General features: G+C 39.9%; 2 protein-coding genes across 2 annotated transcripts in view; one reads left to right on the top strand and one right to left on the bottom strand.

The window, feature by feature from the left end:
• Positions 1-21,153, top strand: part of LOC129780254 (40S ribosomal protein S8-like) — a 263,344-nt gene that overhangs the window by 80,391 nt on the left and 161,800 nt on the right. The gene's annotated exons all lie outside the window — the stretch shown is intronic.
• Positions 1,672-19,382, bottom strand: LOC129780256 (procollagen-lysine,2-oxoglutarate 5-dioxygenase). Its single transcript, XM_055788318.1, has 5 exons — positions 18,942-19,382; positions 4,061-4,149; positions 2,280-3,998; positions 2,068-2,219; positions 1,672-2,011 (listed from the first exon to the last, which is right to left on the bottom strand). Exons 1-5 carry the CDS (start codon positions 19,018-19,020, stop codon positions 1,879-1,881), a joined length of 2,172 nt encoding a protein of 723 aa, XP_055644293.1. The 5' UTR covers positions 19,021-19,382; the 3' UTR covers positions 1,672-1,878.

The following is a 21,153-nucleotide window of genomic DNA, read 5'->3' as shown; positions in this document are numbered from 1 at the left end:
TATAAAAGTGCTATGAACTTATTCCCCAACCCAATGTTTTTAACTTGAGACAGAACTTGAGACTTGAAAGATTGTGACAAAAAGCTTTTTGATCGCACAAAAAAATTCGCATAGAAAACCGGTTTTACTGTATTCTTAAAGAGACAAAGAGACAAAGGTTGAATACCGTCAAACTGTTAAGTCGTTGTTTGATTGATACCGAGTTTATACATTGCATGATGGCATACCAGTCTGCCTAGACCAGCTATAATCGACTCGCGGTCCGCGGGTCGCATGTGGGCCTGCGGGCTCTGCTAAGAAATCATTACCTTTTTTTTCGTAATAGCAGAAATAGTAAATGGAGTGTTCGTTCTACAATTTGCAATTCAAACTCCGATCGTTTTCAATTTGTTGAGTATAAACAATCTGCAATGTCCCTGCATTCATGATTTATCAGTACTCCAATTAGCGATCAGATGGCAGCGCAGCCTTCCAAATGGCCTTTCTTAAGGCCGAGAGTTTAGTTCGATTTTCTAAGTTGCTCTTTTCCAAAGCTAGATCCGAATTATCTGTGAAATTTTAAAGTCTCTATGATCCAAACCATGATCATCATTATTTAAGTCAACGTCTCGCTCCAGTCAGTAGACGGTAGTCTTCTTCAATGCTGACACAGCTGTTTCACTCGATATAAATTAAGAATGAAAGTATATATATATATATATATATATATATATATATATATATATATATATATATATATATATATACGAGCACTCGTCTGCTCGTTTCGTTTTCTGGAATAGGGTCCATAATTTCGCTTTCCCTATTTCGAACGTTTTGCCCATTGAATGTTCGAAAAGAAACAGATCGAACAAAATACAGAATGGAATTTGATCAAGTCGTTCAAAATATTTCGAATCGATCGAAATACAGAATAGCGTTCATAACCTTGTTACATTACGTTGCACAGACTTATAAAACGACCCTCTTAAATTGAATCGAACGTTCGATTCCATCCCCATCACTATGACACCTGACGAAATACCGTATTATGCAAATCGATAAAAACTGATCGACTTGATGCTCTTGCTTGAATGTCAGGTGTTGCGAATCGTACAATGCTTTGAAACGCTTCTGAAATGCTTACCGAAGGAAAACATTACATATGCAAACCAAACCAAACCAAAACCAAAAAAAAAAATGCTTTGTGAAATTCGCTTTATTACAAGCTGTTTGTATTGTGCCAACGTATTATTTCACGAAAAAATGTATTGATCGAATTCGTATTCAATAGAACAATTAATACTTCATCTTCATATTACTATTTACAACCGTAAAGCCAGCTAGAAGTCAAGTCCTCTTCGAGCCATGATTTCCATCGCAGGTACCATCTCCTACTCATATGCGTTCGCTAGTGGATTATTTTTAGCACGAACGGTTTACACTACCACTGGGCATATTCTCTATTATGTAGAACAACACTAGACGGGTTTCATCGGGGAGCTTGTTTTGGTTTTGTGTATGATGTTCAGATACCAGGAAGAAGACCCTTGTTTTTCACGCTTTCCACCACATTTGCTTTCCCTGGGGGATGGCGTGAAATGCCTATCGGATTGATTCCACTCAGTGGGAACAGTTGCAGCAATTAGATTGATTACTCGGCAGTCACGTGTATGACGAAACGGTGAACGATTTTGTTCATCGGGATTGTTATTTTGCGAAAAAACAACGAAAGTATATATTTATTCGTGAGTTACTTTTTCGTACAAAATAATGTAAAATTTCGTCACAAGCGAAGCGACTTACGCGATGACACATATGTAGCTAAATGGCACGTAATTATAGAAGGACCTAAACAAATAAGATATTCTCTTGAGAGTATTCAATGCTTGTGTTGGTTTACGGATCTACGAAGGAAATCATAATGTATCTCGTTCCTTTTTGGGTCGTCAATCCTTCGTGGTAATGCGTCAGACGACCCGGGTGCATCAACATCCACCCTTTGCGTGTATCCTTCACCGAACAATTATATCTGGAAAAAGCGTTTTTGGCGCATTGATTTTTCATTACATAAGACTGCTGTATTACCTCAAAAACCGACAACCACCGCCTTCGTAATCGATACCAGCACGATTCAGCGCTATGTTAATTGTGTAGGTTGATGAGTCGTGATGTGGCCTCAACGAGGGCTGCTCATCAGGTCTATAGCGGACGACGAAGTTCATTAGGGATCGAGGAGGCTGCAAGAAAAACATTCACTAGGGTGAATCGTTTCAGAGCGGTAACCGGAATCAACTTACATCATGAAAATAACCGATGAAAACTTTCTCCTGCAGAGGACGAACATACAGCTGCAAGAACTTTAGCCACACTGATTCCAAGCCAACCTGATTCATGTGAATGTCTCTTGTAGGAACGGCCTCATAACCACCCTGGAGTCTTTTGTCAACATTTGATCCATCAGACCATTGTCCAAAAGCTTCCACGATTTCCTTTAAATGATCGCTGAATTTATCCGTACCGATCGCAAACCGATACACATCGGGACATGGTTGTTGAGGAACGTGATCCTTTTCCAATTGTTTGTGATACTCTGCGGAAATATATTTCTGCTCCCAGTCATACTTGTTATTGAACAGTTGATAGAAATCAGGATGTGTTTTGGTGGCGTCAAAATAATCGGTGTCGATAAGATGTCCAAACTCCTCCGTATTAACAACATGCATAGAGATTCCTTTGCTGCGCATATTCCAACATAACGCCATATCCGGATCTGTGCCATTTAGCTCGTAGCTAATTTTCGGAAGCACCTCACTTTTCATGAGATAAACGGTCGATACATAGGGTACATTCCAAATGCCCAAAAGCTTCCTTCCGACGATGTCCATATAATCACTGGAACGAGCATAGAAACCTTGGCTACTGAGAGCTCCCCAGAAATTGCTCCACACTTTCTCTGGACGCGTCAAAACAGGGCTTACAACGTTTCTATTCAATGAAATAAGCTTCCGAAGTGTATCCGGATGATCGATGTGCCCATCAGAATCCACAACGAACAGGTAGTCGCATTCCTTTTTGACGCATAGATTAACAGCCAGTGATCGTCCAGCTAGCTCTTCGAAATCATCATTATAGTCAACCAATCGGAATGATCGGAACGTGTTTGTATGGTTCGCAATAAATCCATCGATTGTATCCTTGTGATATCCAACATTGTTGTGGATGAAAAGATCAATTTTCTTCTTCGGATAGTTGATGCGTGAAATTTTATCGAACCATTCCTCAATGAAGGGGGTAGCTCTCTCTATGAAAAGAGCCACCATGACGGATGGAAGATTGCTCTCATCCATGTCTAACATATTTTCGCTAACAGTTTTGCACTCTCCGTCGATGAACGCACCTGCGAGATAGTTTCCGTAACCATTCAGCGTGAGTTTACTGGGACCATTACCATGAACAATCATTGGCACCGTCGAATATTCGATATTCTTCAGATACGCTTCCTTAGTGTCCGGATCCAAAACCAGAGTGACTTGTTCCTCTACGCCATTCAGATTTTGAAACAGCGCGGCGGTGTGATCGAGTTTAATGTTAAGTTCCTCTCTCAACTGTTTGTTCACATAAGCCTTTGTGTAGTACAGCTGATCGTCCTCTGTGTCCTTCAGTGGTGTTTTTAACATTTGATACACCTTCGAAGCATATCCGATAAACAGGCCTGAGTTAAGGAAGCGAGTTCCGCGTCCTTCCAATGCAGGATACTTGCTTTTCAAGTCTGTATCCGGCCAACAGAACCCTTCGGAGCCGAACAGAATGGAAGCCTGGAATGTTTTAAACTTTTCCACGATTTTCTCTAACGATGCCATGAAGATCACATCGTAGCTATCGGTGAAAATAACAATCCGATCGCCATCCGCCTTGTATGGTTTGAGCGCATCCCGGAGTAGATTCACCTTGTATCCTCCTCCGAGTCGTTTCATGTCTCCACCGAGCCATGGTTTCTTGAAACCAAGCGTCGTTACCTGATATCAATGATAGTTTTCGGTTATTTTTCTCTTCAGGACAAACATGGATTTTTTCTTACCTCAATTCCATAATATTTCGCTGATCGTATGTAGCGCGAATATCCTTCAGTCTCTTCGCTAGCCACTGTGAACACCAGAGGTGTTTTATCTGTGGGATAGAAATGGCGAATGATTAATGTTTCGATTTCATTTCATATTTTAATGCGGTTCATTATATTAAATGTTAGAAATAGGAATAAGGTACACCGGTGCAAGTTGGAACGATTTATTGGGAATTCAACTTGAAAGTTATCTTAAAAAAATCACTAAATCACTAAATTGAAATCTGTTTGCAGTATGTACAAGGTATGACAAATGACTTTCGTTTATAAATAGGGATTACCACTGTATGTTTCGAAAAATATCAATTTTGAAAATGTTTAGTGTTACGATGTGAGGGTAAAACGAGGAAGTAACGTTACAAACGAATAACCATGTATTTCACGTATTAAGGGTTAAAAGTAAAATTGTATACTGCGTTCTCAGTCGGCTATAGGTATAATGATAATCACGATCGTTTCTCTTCAATCGCATCCGGTTTGTTGACAGCTGTCGGGTGACGGCTGTGATCGTAACAGAACAGGGTCGCACTCCAACACCTCCCCTTTTAGAAGAGCTGGTACGGCTCGTAACGCACCGGGGTATATGTCGCTGTCTTGATGAGCGTCGCAGGAGGGGTTCATTTGCATCCGGTACTCGAAGTGGAACTCGAGGTCGACGTTGTTGGCTCGGTGGTTCCCTAAGCTCTCGCAAAAACTCCTGCTGAAGATCGCCCAATCCTTCTGGTTCAGGTGGTGGTGGCGTTCTGGATGCTACTCCATGAGCAGCGAAATCTTCTGATGGTATCAGACCCCAAGTATTGAGCAGGATGTCCAGTGGAATGGCTTGCTATGCTTGCTCGGGTTCTACAATACAGTCGCCGTGACGTTTCCGCAATTGGTTGCTGTGTGAGCGGATTAATCGTTGTCGTTCCGGAAGCCAAACGTTGTATATGACTCGTCCTATACGTTTTACGATTTCTCCGGCGAACCAGCTCCAGTTGTTTACTGGGTGCACCTGCACATACACCTTGTCCCGTACATCAAAGCTCTTCTCTCTTGCACCATGTTTTGAGTTCAATTGACGATCTTGTTTACTATTTTCCAACTGGGTGAATTTGCTCGGTGGACGAAGAAGTTCTAAAGAAGTACGCATGGGTCGACCAAGTAAGATTTCGGCAGGTGATTTGCCACCAGGTGCACTCCGGCAAGGTGTGGATCGAGAGCAACACAGGAAGATATCGAGTGCTTCGTCCAGGTCTTCCCTTCCGGCCTGAATTTTCTTGACGGTCCTTTTAAAGGTGTCAACAAATCATTCATTCCGCCTGCCCGTTGCTTTGGGGATGGAACGGTGCTGTCTTGAGATGCATAATCCCATTTGCCTCGCAGAATTTCTCGAAGGTGTCGCTAGTGAGCTGCGGGCCATTATCGGTTACCAGTACTTTCGGCATACCGAATCTCCCGAAGATCTTCCGAAGACTCGGCACTGTTGCAGCGGTGGTGATGCGTTTGGTCGGAATAATCTCCGGCCACTTGGAGAATGAATCCACCAATAGTAGAAAGTATGTGTCGTTGATGGGACCAGCAAAATCTGCGTGAACTCTCTGCCACGGTTTCTCGGGAGTCGGCCATGACTCAAGTTTCGTCTTGGTGTCTACTTTTGCGACCGAGGCACACTCTTGACAAGCACGAACTAGCGCGGTGATTTGATCATCGATGTTTGGCCAATAAACAAAATTCCGGGCCAGTGAACGCATTTGATCGATGCCTGGGTGCCCTCTGTGCAGTTGCTGGAGTACCTTCTGCTACAATTTCTTTGGGACTACGATCCGGTCACTGTACATCAGGACTTTGTGAGCGACGCACAGCGAATTTCGACGAGCGAAGAACTGCTAGACCTCCGGTGTTCCGGAGAGAGACTTAGCTTCAGATGGCCAACCCTTTTGCACAAACTCCATGACCTTCTGCAGAGTCTGATCCTCACAGGTATCGTCCGCTATCGTTTTGTAAGAGATGGGAAGATATTCGATAGAGTGGCAGACAATGTTGCAGATGACACTTTCGACTTCTAGCGACGCGATTATGTAGTCCTCGTCTGGCTTGATGTGTGAGTTGATCAGACGAGAAAGGATGTCTGCATGCCCAAAGTGATCCGTGGAAACATATTCGATGCGGAAGTCGTACAGAAGCATAGTGAGGGCCCATCTTTAAAGGCGGTTGGCTGTGTACGGAGGAATCCAACGCTTTGACCCAAAAATCGCTAGGAGCGGTTTGTGGTCGGTCTGTAGAACAAACTGTCTCCCATAGATCATTCGGTGAAATTTTGTAACGGCGTATACCAGACCCAGAGCTTCCTTCTCGATCTGGCTGTAGCGGGACTCACCAGGCGTCAGACTTCGGGATGCGTGATTGATTGACTTCTCTGATCCGTCAGGAAAACGATGTGCAATGCGAGCACCAATGCCCACATTCGATGCATCTGCTGGTACAACTATTTGAAGTCGTGGATTATAGTGCGTCAGCATAAGCGGAGATTGGAAAATTTCCTTGAAACGGTCAAAAGAACGTTGGCAGACATTGGACCACAGATAGCTGGTACCCTCTTTGAGCAACTCATCCAGCGGCTGACGTAGGGTACTCATTTCTCGGATGTACTTCCCATAATAATTTATCGCACCCAAGTAGGATCGAAGTGTGGGAACGTCGCGAGGGGGAGGCATATTTACGATTGTCTTCACCTTATCCGGGTCCGAACGAATGCCTTCGGTGTCCAACAGTTGGCCTAAGTACTTTACTTGATGCATTAAGAATTTGCACTTGTCGAATTTTACCGTGAATCCATACTCTTGTAGACGTTGCAGGACGCGGTACAGGTTCTGCTTGTGCTCCTCGGAGGTGCGGCCAGCGACAAAGATATCGTCGAGGTACGGAGATGTACAAGGAATTCCACTGAGCATGGCATCCATAATCTGCTGGAAAGCACCGGGTGCACACTTTATACCGGGAGAAAGTCTGTTGAAACGGTACAGCCCCTTGTGGGTGTTAATAGTAACGTACTTCCTGCTTTCCTCATCGATCTCCACTTGCAGATAAGCATCTGACAAATCGATGTGACTAAACATCGTACAATTCGCCATTCGTTTGAATATGTCTTCCGGGAGTGGAAGTGGATAGCTGTTCGCTTCAAGTGCGCTATTTAACCCAGTAGAAAAATCCGCACAAATGCGCACTGACCGATCTGGCTTGCGGACCACTACGATGGGAGCTGCCCAGTCTGCATAGGTCACTGGTGTGATAATGCCTGAATCTTCAAGCCGCTTCAGCTCGTCCTCGACTACGGCCTCCATGTTGTACGAAACTGGTCGTTTGGGTTTCAACACCGGCTGAGCGTCTGACTTGAGGTTGAAATGAACTTGTGTTTTAGTGCAGAGTTCCATGCGATTGGTGAACACATCAGGGAATTCGGCCTTTAATTCGAGTACCAGCTGGTCTGGTTGTTGACTACCAACCAGCTTGCAGAATGACGAACACGGTACATCCCAGAGCCCAAACTCATCCATTAGATCTGAGCCTAGAATATTGAGAGGTCAGGTCAGCACAGCAAACATAGCAATTACCTTCCTTAAGGGTTTCGCCAATGGTATAGGTAACTCGAAATATCGCCTCGATGCTCAGTCTGTCTCCGGAAGCTGTTTGCACTTGACAGTCCGGCGGGGACGTCCGTGGTGCCCCGACATTGATCCAGTTCTGCCTGGATATGATGGTTATGTCTGAGCCCGAATCCAGCTGCATTTCAATTGGAACTCCGTTGATCGCTATCTCCACGTAGCGCCGACTTCGTGAGACATTATTGACAGTTACAATCCTGGGTGCGTGGTATTTGTTTTTTTTTCTGCTTCCCCCTGACGATTTAACAGTACCCCTCTTTGTGGCCGTTACGACCACAATCACGGCACTGCATTCGCTGGAAAAATGCATTCCGCCCCAGGACCAACACGATGTCTTCGGTGTGTCGGATTTGTTACTGCCAAACTTCTTTTTGCGAAGTGTCTTTCTTCAAAATGATCATACTTTTGCACTCCTCCACTATCTTCTCCAGCGTGATGACCTGCGTCTCGTTGATTTTCGAAAGCAGGCGCATGTCCGCGTCCTTAGGAGATTTCAACCCGCACACATAAATTAGTGCCTTAAATAGGTCCTCTTTTAGCTCCTGCAGCTTGAAATCCACACACGCTCGATTGACTCTACAGGAATAGGTTATGAAATCTTCATTTTCTTCCTTTGTCGTTTGAAGACACTTGTACCGGCGATGAAACGTGGAAACCGGACTGCCGAAAATGGTTTTTAATTTGGCAATCGTCTCTTCGAAGGTGATTTCCTTTGAGTGCTTGGGAAGAATGAAGGAAGAGTATCTTTCGTGTGCTGCCGGGTTGAGCTTGCGAAGCAATAGCCGTACCTTCGCGCCGTCGTCCAGTTTGGAAGCGTCTTTCTCGAACAGATCCGCATACCTGCTGAACCATGAATCGAACGAGCAGTCTTTCTCCAGATCGTAAGCAAACTCGGTGATATTACTCGCTAAGGAATCTAGCACTAGCTCATTCTGGTTGGTGTTCTGGACATTCCCTTGAATGTTTGCCATCTGATCCGCCAACTGGGTCATCAGTGCCTGTTGGTTGGAAAGCAGCTGCAAGATCGTCTCCTTGAACGATTGATCCATGTTGCTGCCTGGTGGCACCGGTGGTTGTGGTAACGGCATGGTAAACACGTGGATGGAACACAACGCGGCGTTTTCCTGTTTTCGCGAAAAACGGAAAATTGCCGGCACGACTTTTTTACAGCGTCGTCGCCACTTTGTTACGATGTGAGGGTAAACCGAGGAAGTAACGTTACAAACGAATAAACATGTATTTCACGTATTAAGGGTTAAAAGTACAATTGTATACTGCGTTCTCAGTCGGATATAGGTATAATGATAATCACGATCATTTCTCTTCAATCGCATCCGGTTTGTTGACAGCTGTCGGGTGACGGCTGTGATCGTAACAGAACAGGGTCGCACTCCAACATTTAGTTTTCATATGCATTGTTTGAACTTGTCTCGTAGAGTGGGGTAAATTGAAACGCGGAACTATATTTGGAATAGAGAGTTTTGGTACACGTGAGATGCAGGGGAGTAGTATAATACACGCAAAATGTACAATACTTACTAGAAATTAATATACGATACAATAAAATTAAGAATACCAGTTTAGACGCTTTCATGTCAGAGCATAGCCTCTCAAAAAGCCACTAATGAGGTTTTGGGATCATTCAAATATTCAAATGTGAAACACAAAATAGAACTTGAAAGAGGGGTTGCTTTGCTTTGCTTCTTGGTTTTTAAGAGGCTTGAAGCTTCACTGTTCATTCGCCTCTAGAAAGAGAGGAAAAACTATACGCAAACGTCTATAAAATCCGGATTGATCCGGTTCCAAGTTAGCCGAGGCCGGAATCAAGAGTGTATAGTATACTCCAGAACTACACGAAGAACAGAGATGGGAAAAGACGTCAACACACCTTCAAAAAAGTTGTTATCGGGGACCGAGAGCTTGGGAGGAGGTTATTGAGGACCGATTAATGATTATTGTGTGCAATCAGGCTTATTTTAAGCAAGGCAGCAGCAGATCGCCGGTTATTATCATTATATAATATCATATGTCCCGTATCATTGACTATAGATCGATCTTTATTCCTTATGGTTGATGCGTCAACATATGTAAATGTTCTTTATGGAATCTAAGATTGAGCTAAAGTCATTTTTGTATTTTATTTACGATGATTATACAGTCTATCACGTCAGATTTTTTTTCACGATCCTTGGCCAATAAATCCGATCCATGGCTGTAGTTGTCCAATCGCGGGCGACATCAATTCTTCCCTATTCTTCAATTGCTTTCCTATTCTTCCCTTTTCTTGTTGTCCCCACCGGATTCGACGCGAATACCATTTTTGTGGGGCTGCTGTTCGGCATTCGTACATTCGTTCTGAATGTTGAGTTCGTTATATATTTGTGCCAGTTGTGCTTTTTTTAAACTCCGTTTTCCTGCACACCGCCGTATATTGTTCTGAGCACTTTGCTTTCGAACAATCGAAGTGATTGCGAGTCTTCTTCGAACATCTTGCATGCTTCGTGCTCGTAAAGGACCAACGGTTTCGACGTATAGATTTGTATTAGGATGTTTCAAAAGTTCTTACCCTCAATGGTAAATCGCCTCTCAAGTGCTTGGTACCATGTTGAATAGCACCTTAATGCTTTCCACACAGAGGAGATGCCGCAGGCTGGCGGTGCTTCGCTTAGCTTCCACCACTCGGTGACCACTTTGCATGCGCCCTTCATGTGCGCTATCGTGTAACCCTCTTACGCAGGCTGACGAGATGGTGCTCTGCCTTGCGGTGATCGATCCGCATACATCCATCATGCGTTTGTTTATATGGAATCACCAACACACAAATTGATAAAAATGTTTGCAACGCACTGTAAAACCATAAAATTGGTACAAATCATGATTTGAACATAACTTTTACTAAGCGCCATCATGGCAAAATAGTCTCTGGAAAATCATAACTGATTTGAAGTGTGGATGCTTTTCTTGGGTTCAATCGTTTTTATATAGTACGGAATATCGGTGTAGAGTTTTATGACTAGAGGCATTTAACCCCCCCCCCCCCCCCCATGTTTGTCAAGAGACCAGTAAGTTGTTTTTCTACGCTCCAATTCGCGTTACTTGTTTCGATTTGATACATTTTTCTATTTTTTCAAATTTTTGTTCTTTCGCCTTACTGGTATCGCGTCTCGGGATATCATTATTTAAAATATTCTCATCTTTATTTATTATCGTTCCGGATTCCAGCAGGTTTGACAGTTCGTTGCGAGTTTCACATTGTTCGACATTCACGGTAGTGCGGTATACTCTGACCCGCCATAACGAATTCATCTTTGGTTATTTTGCTTTATCAGATCTTTCAAATTTATGACTTTTGCTCTATGTGTGCTAGAGTCCAAATTGACAACATAACGGAACGCTGATTCATACTCGATCTCATCGTTACTGGCAAACCCACGTCCATCCCTCAATCAAAACTGAATGGAGTTGGGGAAAAAACATTTTCTGGAGTTTTTTTGTTGAGTTATATCATCTTTTTTGAACAAATACCAATGACACCTAAAAATACACAATAGCAATGTTACATGGACACGAACGGTCTGTAACACCGTGCGCGAGTATACGAGTTATGATTTTGCGCGATTACGAGAGAGATATTTAATCGTACAAATAATCAGGGCTCGGCAAAATCATATTCAACTGAAAGTTTAAACCCTCTTAAAGCCAAAAAGAAGAAGAAGAAGAAGATGTTCAACTGAGGTTAGTCAGGGGATTATGAAGCTACCCGCTTAGCATTCAATAGGAAATGAGTTCTCGCTTCTTCCAGCAGTTTCTCTGTTAACATGAATTAACAGTCATTCGGGCGTTTTCGTAGCTCTCTCCTCTGCGACACTTCGTGCTCATTTCATCCTTCACAGTCGAATGGACTTCACGGCATATTGAAGTGACTCCCCCCAGACTGTATTCTCATTCTCTCATTCGCAAATTGTGGATGAGTACACCGTGGGTAAACAATGAAGCCGTCCATTCACCCTTTCGCTACAAGCGTCGCCTATAGGCGACATCCACGCGTCGACCTGTGTGTACTAGTGTCACCTATAGACGACAACCGCGCGATGACTTGTGTGTACGAGCGTCGTCAGGGTGATACTGCACATCGATCACTCCAGCGCGATGTGCACACTTTTCGGCGCAGTGCTTCGTTCAGTGGTATCACTCCGACGGAGCATACTGCCGTAGCGAAAGGGTTAATGGTGTAACTACTTGTCCACATCAGAAATCAGGTTTCCGTTTCACTTTATATATACGTTAAAATAAGATAGTGTACGCAGGCAACGAGGTACATGTCAGGGTGGGATAGTAGTGGTGAATTGAAGTCAGGTTGAGTAAAGAAGCATATTTGTATCAATTCGTCACGTCAATCAGAATAAACATTTGCTTGAATTGAATTGAATAGAAATGAATTGACGAGTGTTAAGAGCAGGAATGACTGATGAACTAGTCATGTTGACGGCTAATACCGACGTAGACCTACTCGAAGCGAAGCGACTGAGAGGAGAGTCGATTTTTATGTTTCGTTTCCGAAAATGTTGAACTCTGCATGTAAGCCTGGTTTTGTGTGAGCAATAGGGATCATGTAAAAAAAGTTTTCGCTACACAATTAAAAAAAAGTTTTTTTATGCGGTGGATAGGGGCCACATAAAAAAAGTTCATCCAAGAAAATAATTCAAATTCTTACTTTTGAACAAAGTTTGATAGCTTATTCAATGTTTATTCTAATTGGTATTGTTATATAGCGCAGTGATTGTTTGAAAGATCTAGGTTAATCTGTTATATAGTATAGGCCCAAAATAATTTTTTTTTTCAAATATCGTTTATTTATAATAAGTATTTACAGAGTTAAAATTTCATTAATCATTCAAATTCAATATGCATTCTAGTTCATCCAAATCAATTGCATTGTTATTGTTAATGTAATTTGTATACTTCGCAAAAGTCGCAAGATTTCACTTTTTGTTGCTGCTGCTATGTTGCCCAGAACTGGTCGTATTACAGGGAAACTTCGATATAACGTACCCTCGATATAACGTCACTCGATAATAACGTACACATTTCCAAAGTGTACAGGAACAAATTTTTCAATATATTTTTTTCTGATAGAACAATGAATTATCTGTATTGTGATGCTAAAACAAGTTTTGTACCTTTAATCAATACCGAAATACAGCTAGTTTTGTAATTCCGAATTCTAAATGAATCAAGCTTTAATCAAAATACGAAGGGAAACATCATGAGAAAGGCTGGCTTCGTTTTCTGATTGAAGTTATTCATTAACTTTACTAGAACAGCAACACAATAATGTATTATAGACTACGTTTGTGAGTACTTTATTATGCTTGGATATAACGTACAATTCGATACAACGCACAATTTTGAAAGTGAAATGTGCGTTATATCGAAGTTTATCTGTAGTTGGTCAAAATTGAGACGCTGCCAACCGCCGAGTGTCGTTGTCAATTTTTGTTGCATGTATCCCCACGCGGCAGTTACTCTAGGGCACTCGGAAAATTTATGTTTTAAAGTTTCAATTGTTGTCCTGCAGTGCTGATAATTTTGGTCGTTAGCTCTTCCAATGATGTTCCATAGTCTCCGATGCTTCGTCTTTTCGTTGATCAATAGGAAGAGGTCGCTCCGCTGACTCGACGACAATCTTTTTTTTATAGAAAAACAATGTCAAAATCAATTGAATTCTCGAGCGCAAATAAGAAAATGTCTTCTACCGACAATATGTTTTTAGATTCAAACACAAACTTGCTCTTTTCGCACTTTTAGTTGCGAAAAAACTACCATTTTCGTTTTATTATAATGATCAAAGATCGTAAGGCGTGGAACGTGAACGTCAAATATTACAGAATTTTAAATTCAAAACACACGTTACATTATTTTTAATTTTTATTTTTCATTTTAATAAGCGCAATATTTACAAAACAACTCTTTGCTCCCTTCAGTAAGCTTTTACTTACACGTTAAAACAAACAAAACAAAGCGATAGACTGGTAATTGGATGACACAGTACCTATGTAGTGCGACTAAATAAATATCAAAGATCGAAAAAAACTAAACGGTCGACAACCTCATCATCTATGATCTTCTTCATAGACCGCAAAAAAGGAAAGAAAACAAAAAGGGAGCACACAAAAACTAGTTTGACTGTATTAATATTCAATACGGTTGAATTCTGAAATGATGCTTTTTTCTTTTGAACATATTTTGTTACTCGTTCTGCCACGCGCAAGGGGCTGACCGAGTTAGGTCGAAACTTGTGACCAATGAGCATTTCTCCCTCGACGAGAAAATGCTACACCACAAGACACAATTGAGCTTCGTCTAAAGATTGCATTGATCGACTGAGGGTTTCTACAAGAGTGCTCATCGATGGCTAATGAGATGAATACCAGATAATTGAACACCACTGGCCATAAACTACTCGGTAATCGTGATATATCATTGGGGCTGTCCACATACCACGTGGACAACTTTAGGGGAGTAGGGGGTGAGAAAATGTCCACGCTTGTCCACGAACAGGAGGGAGGGTTTTTAGAGTGAGTCCACGTGGACAGATATAAATATTTTTTTAAATACAATCACCTGTACATTCGAAATTCAATAAAATCTGTTACATATTCAAGAATTTCAAAACTCTCAGTATTTATCAATAAACGGATTGAGCCGCCTGAGAGTGGGCAGCACATGATTATATATATTTTTTCTCAAATCATTGAACATCTTCAGTGAAATCTGTATTCTAAAAATATTTCACGTAAACACGTGTAAATGGCCAAACTATTTCAAATGATCGAAATTTTCTAGTTATGGTGTATGCATAGACGCTCATGACCCAAAACTATAAAAATTGAACGATTCCATAATGGTTGAGATTTCATTATACGCGTTTTTCATTAAATTTAATTTTCTTTATATATTGTTATATTTCGAGAGCAGTTAGTCATAGGATTATAATGTCTGTATAGTTTTTCATACAAAATTGCGTGTAAAATCAATTTTTCGAAGTATTTTAATTTCGTCAATTTCTAGGAATCAATAGTGCAACTCCAAATGAAATTGTCCTAAAAATGCGGATATTAGAAATATGTATTTTTAATTCGAATAAAAGTTTGTATTCAGTTTGGGTTGGATGAAATATGAATTTTCCACAGCAATTGAGAATTTTTGGACTCACGTGTAACTTTTGAAAAAGGCGTATCGATTTTAGTAAGAGAAATTTTGATAATTTATATCTCAAAAACTATGAGTTGTACCGAAATAGTGTCTTAGAAAGAGTTATAGAGTATTGATGTTTAAACGTGAGAAAAATATACACCGAGAAAATTGTTAGTATTCTTTTTTTATTTACAAAAAATACTTTAATTTGCAATATCTAAAATATGTATTTTTTTAATTTTTTCATATAAAATAAAAGTCATGTGGAAAATTTAAAAAATAAGTCCAAGATAATAAAACTATTTTTGAAGAACTTTGTGGAACAACGATTTTTTATGAATTTTCGAAACTTCGAATTTTTGTATGTTAACAGACATTTTTAGTCACAAATTATGAATCCTGATGTGATTTAAAACAAAAAAGCTCATATTATTAATCTCCTTCTAAATGCAGCCATTCTCGAGATATTTCCAATTTTTTTCATATTAAATAGTGTAACTTCGGGTTTCGGTGCTCGGTGGCACACACGAAACTCCCTTTAAAAATGCCTCAGGGTCGGCATACGCTTTATTATTTGCTTGAGGAAAAACCTCGCGTTTGGCTACGTTGCCTTGGCACCCACTTCCTTAACCTACACTCACCTGGAAGCTGGGCTGCGACGACTCGATGTTCCGGTTGTAGAAGGGATAATAATAATTCGTCGTCTGTCGGGAAATCGCGAATTCCCGGAAAATTCCGCGAGCACTCGCGGATAACGCCCGATCGCACCTTTTTTCTCAATCCTCTTAAACCTTGATCTCCTTCTTTTCACCAATCTTTTCACTGATCTTATTCGCGCGAACAACCGCCTTTTTTCCACGCGCGAAATATCCTTTTATTTCTCTTAAAACTCGACCGTTCCGTCCAAAGGTTTCTTTTCCCTTTATACCTTTTCAAGCCTGGTCGTCAACCTCTCGACCCGGTCATTACCCTCATGATCCCAGGTACAGGTCCGAATTCCCATTTTCGGACCTATCTAAATATTTGTCGCCCATGCCAGTGCCATCTGGTGGCGGGTGCTGGTATCACCGGTTAAGGGCCGTGTACCCAGTTGTGGCGGTGCAAGTGAGGCGTGAAGCGGTGAAAATTCACGCAACCCCACGCTTAGCTTTTTCCCGACGGTGATTCATCAAAATTCGCGAACTAAAACACGCTAATTTCGTGTGTCTCAAACGTTCACCTCCATGAACAGTCACAATAGGTTCTTTTATATTGTTGAAAAACTCATGTTTTGTCACATTTTTATGAGATTGGCCATGCACCACTATTCGTCATACTTAAAACGAATGAGCCAGTATTCTAATAAAAACATTCTTGGAATTAGGTAGCTGATTTGGAATATTTCAGGAAATTACAGAATTATAGAGGCTATCCTGATGCGGTTGAAAACAATCTTCTACGCATATGGTCAATTCTCAACTAGGACAGAGTTTTTGAACTTTTCTTGAGCTCAATTTTATGCCTTGAGCTGACTCTAATACAGAAAGTACTCTACTTAGAATGATTATGCTGCTCATTTGAATGATACGAAAATTTTGCATAGACTGTAGTTGTAGAACATTTAAATTATTGGAACCAAGTACTTTTCAGAAGTAAAGAAAAAACTTAAAATGTAGTGTTTTTATGAATAAAAACCCAAACCCAACTTTCCAAAAATGCATGATAAACTGTATTGTTTCTATCAATCTAATTGAAACTTTCAACCACTCTACAATTCCTTTCTTGAAACCACACTGTTATCATTCTTGTTAAGTTGTCCACTATATTTAATATAACATTAAAATAATATTTCACAACAGAATTTTATGCAAAATTTCCTCATTTTTCAAATGAAAGAAATTGGATCGTGCTAAACAGCGTAATTTTTAATTGGAATCAGTTTAAGGCAAAAAAAATCGGTCTCAAGGAAAGTTCAATAATTGTTTCTTAGTTGAAATTTGACCATAAGCAAAGAATGTATTTTTCATCAAATGTGATCATGTATCACCACCTGAAATATTGTGGATCAGCTACCTAACAACCTGTATATAATAATATTTGAAACAGATATAAACGTTCTCGATGTTTTATTCAATTTATGAGAAAGTTTGAACATTTCTTTGAATTTTTATAGAAAGTGAATTGATTGGAAAAAACTTGTTTCAATCGCGCAGCAGAATTCAAAGCTATTATTTTTTTTTTTTGAAAAATGAAACATTTTTTTTTAAATTGAGAGGATCGGGACAGCAATTGGCGGATCGGAAAAAAAGTTTCCAGATTTTTAAACGAAGCTGTGAACGTAAATGAACTTTCTAGTATTGAATATGTAAGAATAATTAGATTTTTTTTTTGGAATTGTGTGCTTTATATTTGGATGCGGATTTTTAAACTATGTATTGTGCATTTCCGTGTTGACAAACCAGATAGCCTTTATATAAGCGTGGCAGGACCCAGCTAGTAAAATTTAAAACAAAATAAACTTAAATAGAAATAAAATTCAATTTATGTGCCTCTCACTCATTTCCTCAATTACTCTAATAAAATAAGGAAAATGTCCACGTGGACAACAGGGGGAGGGGTATGAAAATGTCTACGGAGGAGGAGGGGGAGGGGGGAGTCTAAAATCGTGCTTTTTCTGTCCACGTGGTATGTGGACAGCCCCATTGAAGGTTGGTTCAAATTATTAATAGTTCTCGATTATGACAAGGTTTTGAAAAGCGAAATCATTTTCGTGTAATTGTGTAAATAGCCAAACTATTCCAAATGATCGACCTAGCTCGGTCATCATCTGGCGCGTGGCAGAACGAGTATCAAAACATGTTCAAAAGAAAGAAAGGATCATTTTAGAATTCAACCGCATTGAATATTAATACAGTCAAACTAGTTTTTGTGTGCTCCCTTTTTGTTTTCTTTCCTTTTTTGCGGTCTATGAAGAAGATCATAGATGATGAGGTTGTCGACCGTTTAGTTTTTTTCGATCTGATATTTATTTAGTCGCACTACATAGGTACTGTGTCATCCAATTACCAGTCTATCGCTTTGTTTTGTTTGTTTTAACGTGTAAGTAAAAGCTTACTGAAGGGAGCAAAGAGTTGTTTTGTAAATATTGCGCTTATTAAAATGAAAAATAAAAATTAAAAATAATGTAACGTGTGTTTTAAATTTAAAATTCTATAATATTTGACGCGCAAAATTTGAATGTTGAAATATATATATAGAAATCAGCTGACTTCAGAATATTTTTCCGCAAACAATTATCAAACCATCTAGCCAAATAGAAACGGTGTACCCAAAAGCATGTATATTTGTGTTTCTCCGGCTGTATTACATAGAAATATAATGTTGCACAGCGCAATATAATCCTTCCAAAGGCACGTAAAGTGAGATTTTGATGAAGCAAGCTAAATTTACTGCCGAATGATGCATGAGATTTCCACGCTTAGTACAAGTAAACCAAATCTGTTTCACTGGTTTCACTCGATCGTTCAATTACAAGCGGCTGCTAATTCAAAAATCTAACAAACATACAAGCTAAATGATCGCACACATGGAAAAGTGCCGCGCCGCATCGGAACTGATCAATGATCTCACTCGCTGAAGTGAGATTTTCTCTGGTGTGTGATGATGTGGCTTAGAATAATATTAGATGAAAGAGTTTACATATGGTGCCCAGAAAAAGAACCGGCGAAAGCCGCGAGTAGTACGAGATGCATGTTATACTTCCAGATTGTCCGGATGCTAATGTGTGACTGTATGCGATGTAACACAGAATAAAATATAATGCACTGGTATGCGGAACAAATTAAATCGTTTACTCTCCACTGGGGCGAATGCAGAACATAATTTAAAAAGCGAACTGTTGCGGGGTAGCTTATCAAAAATTGTCATCTCGTAGTTCATCGTACGCAGCAGGAAGCTGGATTTTGGAAACATCTGGATTTTTCTTGAGTATACAAATATTCATACTGATCGCCACTTACCTTCTTTACTCACGCATCGATGACATAAACTGATGAACAGTAGAACGGCAAATTGCATTAAAATTATCCTTGAACACATCCTAGTCAAATGCACCGATGACTAAAGCACCTGATCGCGAAGATCACTAGCAAACCCCTTCTTTCCGGTCAGAACACACGGCTATGATTGGCAGCTTATCACAGAGAAAGTGTAAAATCACTTGATTCGACAACCGAGGACCAATCTTGTACGACTTCGCTCGCTGGAATAACGGACCAAAGAGACCAAGTCGGCGCAAGAACTTAGCCAGAGATGACGAGAATGTGTGCTGTAATAATTAAAAATGCAAGCCGCATCGTACACTGATTCTATAATATATATACATAAACGAAACATTCACACTGATGAACCAATGTTTACGCGTGTGAAAATCTATGCAAAGGAAAACAAAAAAATATATACTTCATGAAGGATATGTTAAAAACAACAACAGACTCAGTTTGTCAGTTTGTTTCATTTTCATTCTGTTCCTCCGGCATTGCGGATTGTGTACAATGCTGGGAAGATATTGCATGCAACACGACACCCAGCATCAGGTTGCAAGCACATGGCGAATCGGTGCGTATGCTTACCACAGGTTCTACCATTCCATGCGTACTCGGCGTTGTGTTCATATTGTGTAATTCCAAATGAAATCGGCCTCAAAATGCAGATTTTAAAAACATGTATTTTTCCGTTTGGGTTGGAGGAAATATGTATTTTCCACAGTAATTGAGAATTTTTTGACTCAAAAATAAATTTTGAAAAGAACGTATCGATTTTAGTATGAGAAATGTTTGATAATTCATATCTCAAAAACTATGAGTTGTATTAAAATAGTGTCTTAGAAAGAGTTATGGAGTATTGGCGATCTAACGCAAAACGTAAACGATCGGTGAGACATCTGGATTTTGTTTTTGAACTAAGAAAATGATGCTAATGTAACCTTAAACTCAAAAACAAAACACGTATATTTTACTTCCGGGCTTTCCAAGGTAGTTCTCACATGCAGGAATCGTGCATTTTTCTACTTGTGTTTGATTGTGCTCTCGAATTTCCTTCTTTAATTCAACCATTGTCAACATTTTTATAGTTTTCACTACTGAAAGAGGTAAATAAATAACATGTTATATATAAAATTGCGCAGCATTAAATTTCTTACAAACTCATCGCAATCAAATAATCTTTTATGATTATAACATTGTAATTTATGGAAAGAACTACAAACCTTCCATAAGCTCACATGGCAAAATTTAAAACCATCATCACTTTCACCGCAGCGCCGTCTAGGTGTAGATTTGTACGTTAGATCGCCAATTGGTGTTTAAACGTGGAAAAATATACACTGAGAAAAAAATGAGTACTCTTTTTTTATTTACAAAAAAAGCTTTAATTTGCAAGATCTACAATACGTATTTTTAATTTTTTTAATACAAAATAAAAGTCATGTAGAAATTTTTCAAAATAAGTCCAAGATGGTAAAATTACTTTTGACAAACTTTGTGGAATATCGTATTTTTTTAATTTTCGAAACTTCCAATTTTTGTATGTTAACAACCATTTTCAGCCACAAATTATGAATCCTGATGTGATTTAAAACAAAAAAGGCAAAATATCAATCTCCTTCTAAATGCAGCCATTCATGAGATGTTTGAAAAAATATTTCTAATGTATTGTATTTTTAATAGTAAATAGGCCTTTTAATACGTTTGTCGTTTTATACCGTCATGTTCATGAAATTTTATGAATTTGCGCATAATTTCCAACAAATTTTGCAAATATTAGGCTGTCAAAAAAGTCCTGCGGTATTTCCGCGAGGTGTCGATGTAAACGCGTAGTTCTAGTTGTATTCATTGTATCGAGTCATACTATAGCTTGTTGGAGAGGTATTTTTGCGCGCTATAATATAGTCCTTGACAGTGTTTTGTTTGGTTAAGTCGTTCGTGAGTTGTAGTGTCGCAAATATGGAGCAAAATAAAGAGAAAATCCGACATATTTTACAGTACTACTATGACAAAGGTAAAAATGCATCTCAAGCTGCCAATAAAATTTGTGCAGTTGATGGACCCGATACAGTTTCCATTTCCACCGCACAACGATGGTTTCAACGCTCCGGAAGGCCTGTCGTCGAAAATTGCGACAAAATCGCTGAATTAGCCGAGAAAGACCGGCATAGTAGCAGCCGTAGCATCG

Source organism: Toxorhynchites rutilus, chromosome 3 (genome assembly GCF_029784135.1).
Source record: "Toxorhynchites rutilus septentrionalis strain SRP chromosome 3, ASM2978413v1, whole genome shotgun sequence".
Taxonomy (NCBI): Eukaryota; Metazoa; Arthropoda; class Insecta; order Diptera; family Culicidae; genus Toxorhynchites; species Toxorhynchites rutilus.
Note: the sequence above shows the minus strand (reverse complement) of the source record. Positions and strands in the feature narration are given on the sequence as shown.

Excerpts from the sequence above, each read along its gene's own strand:
- LOC129780256 (XM_055788318.1), bottom strand. The coding sequence starts at position 19,020 with ATGTGTTCAAGGATAATTTTAATGCAATTTGCCGTTCTACTGTTCATC. Across the intron at positions 4,150-18,941 it reads TCGATGCGTGAGTAAAGAAG|ATAAAACACCTCTGGTGTTC; the intron begins GTAAGTGGCGAT and ends TCTATCCCACAG. Across the intron at positions 2,220-2,279 it reads TCATCGGTTATTTTCATGAT|CCTCCTCGATCCCTAATGAA; the intron begins GTAAGTTGATTC and ends TTTTTCTTGCAG.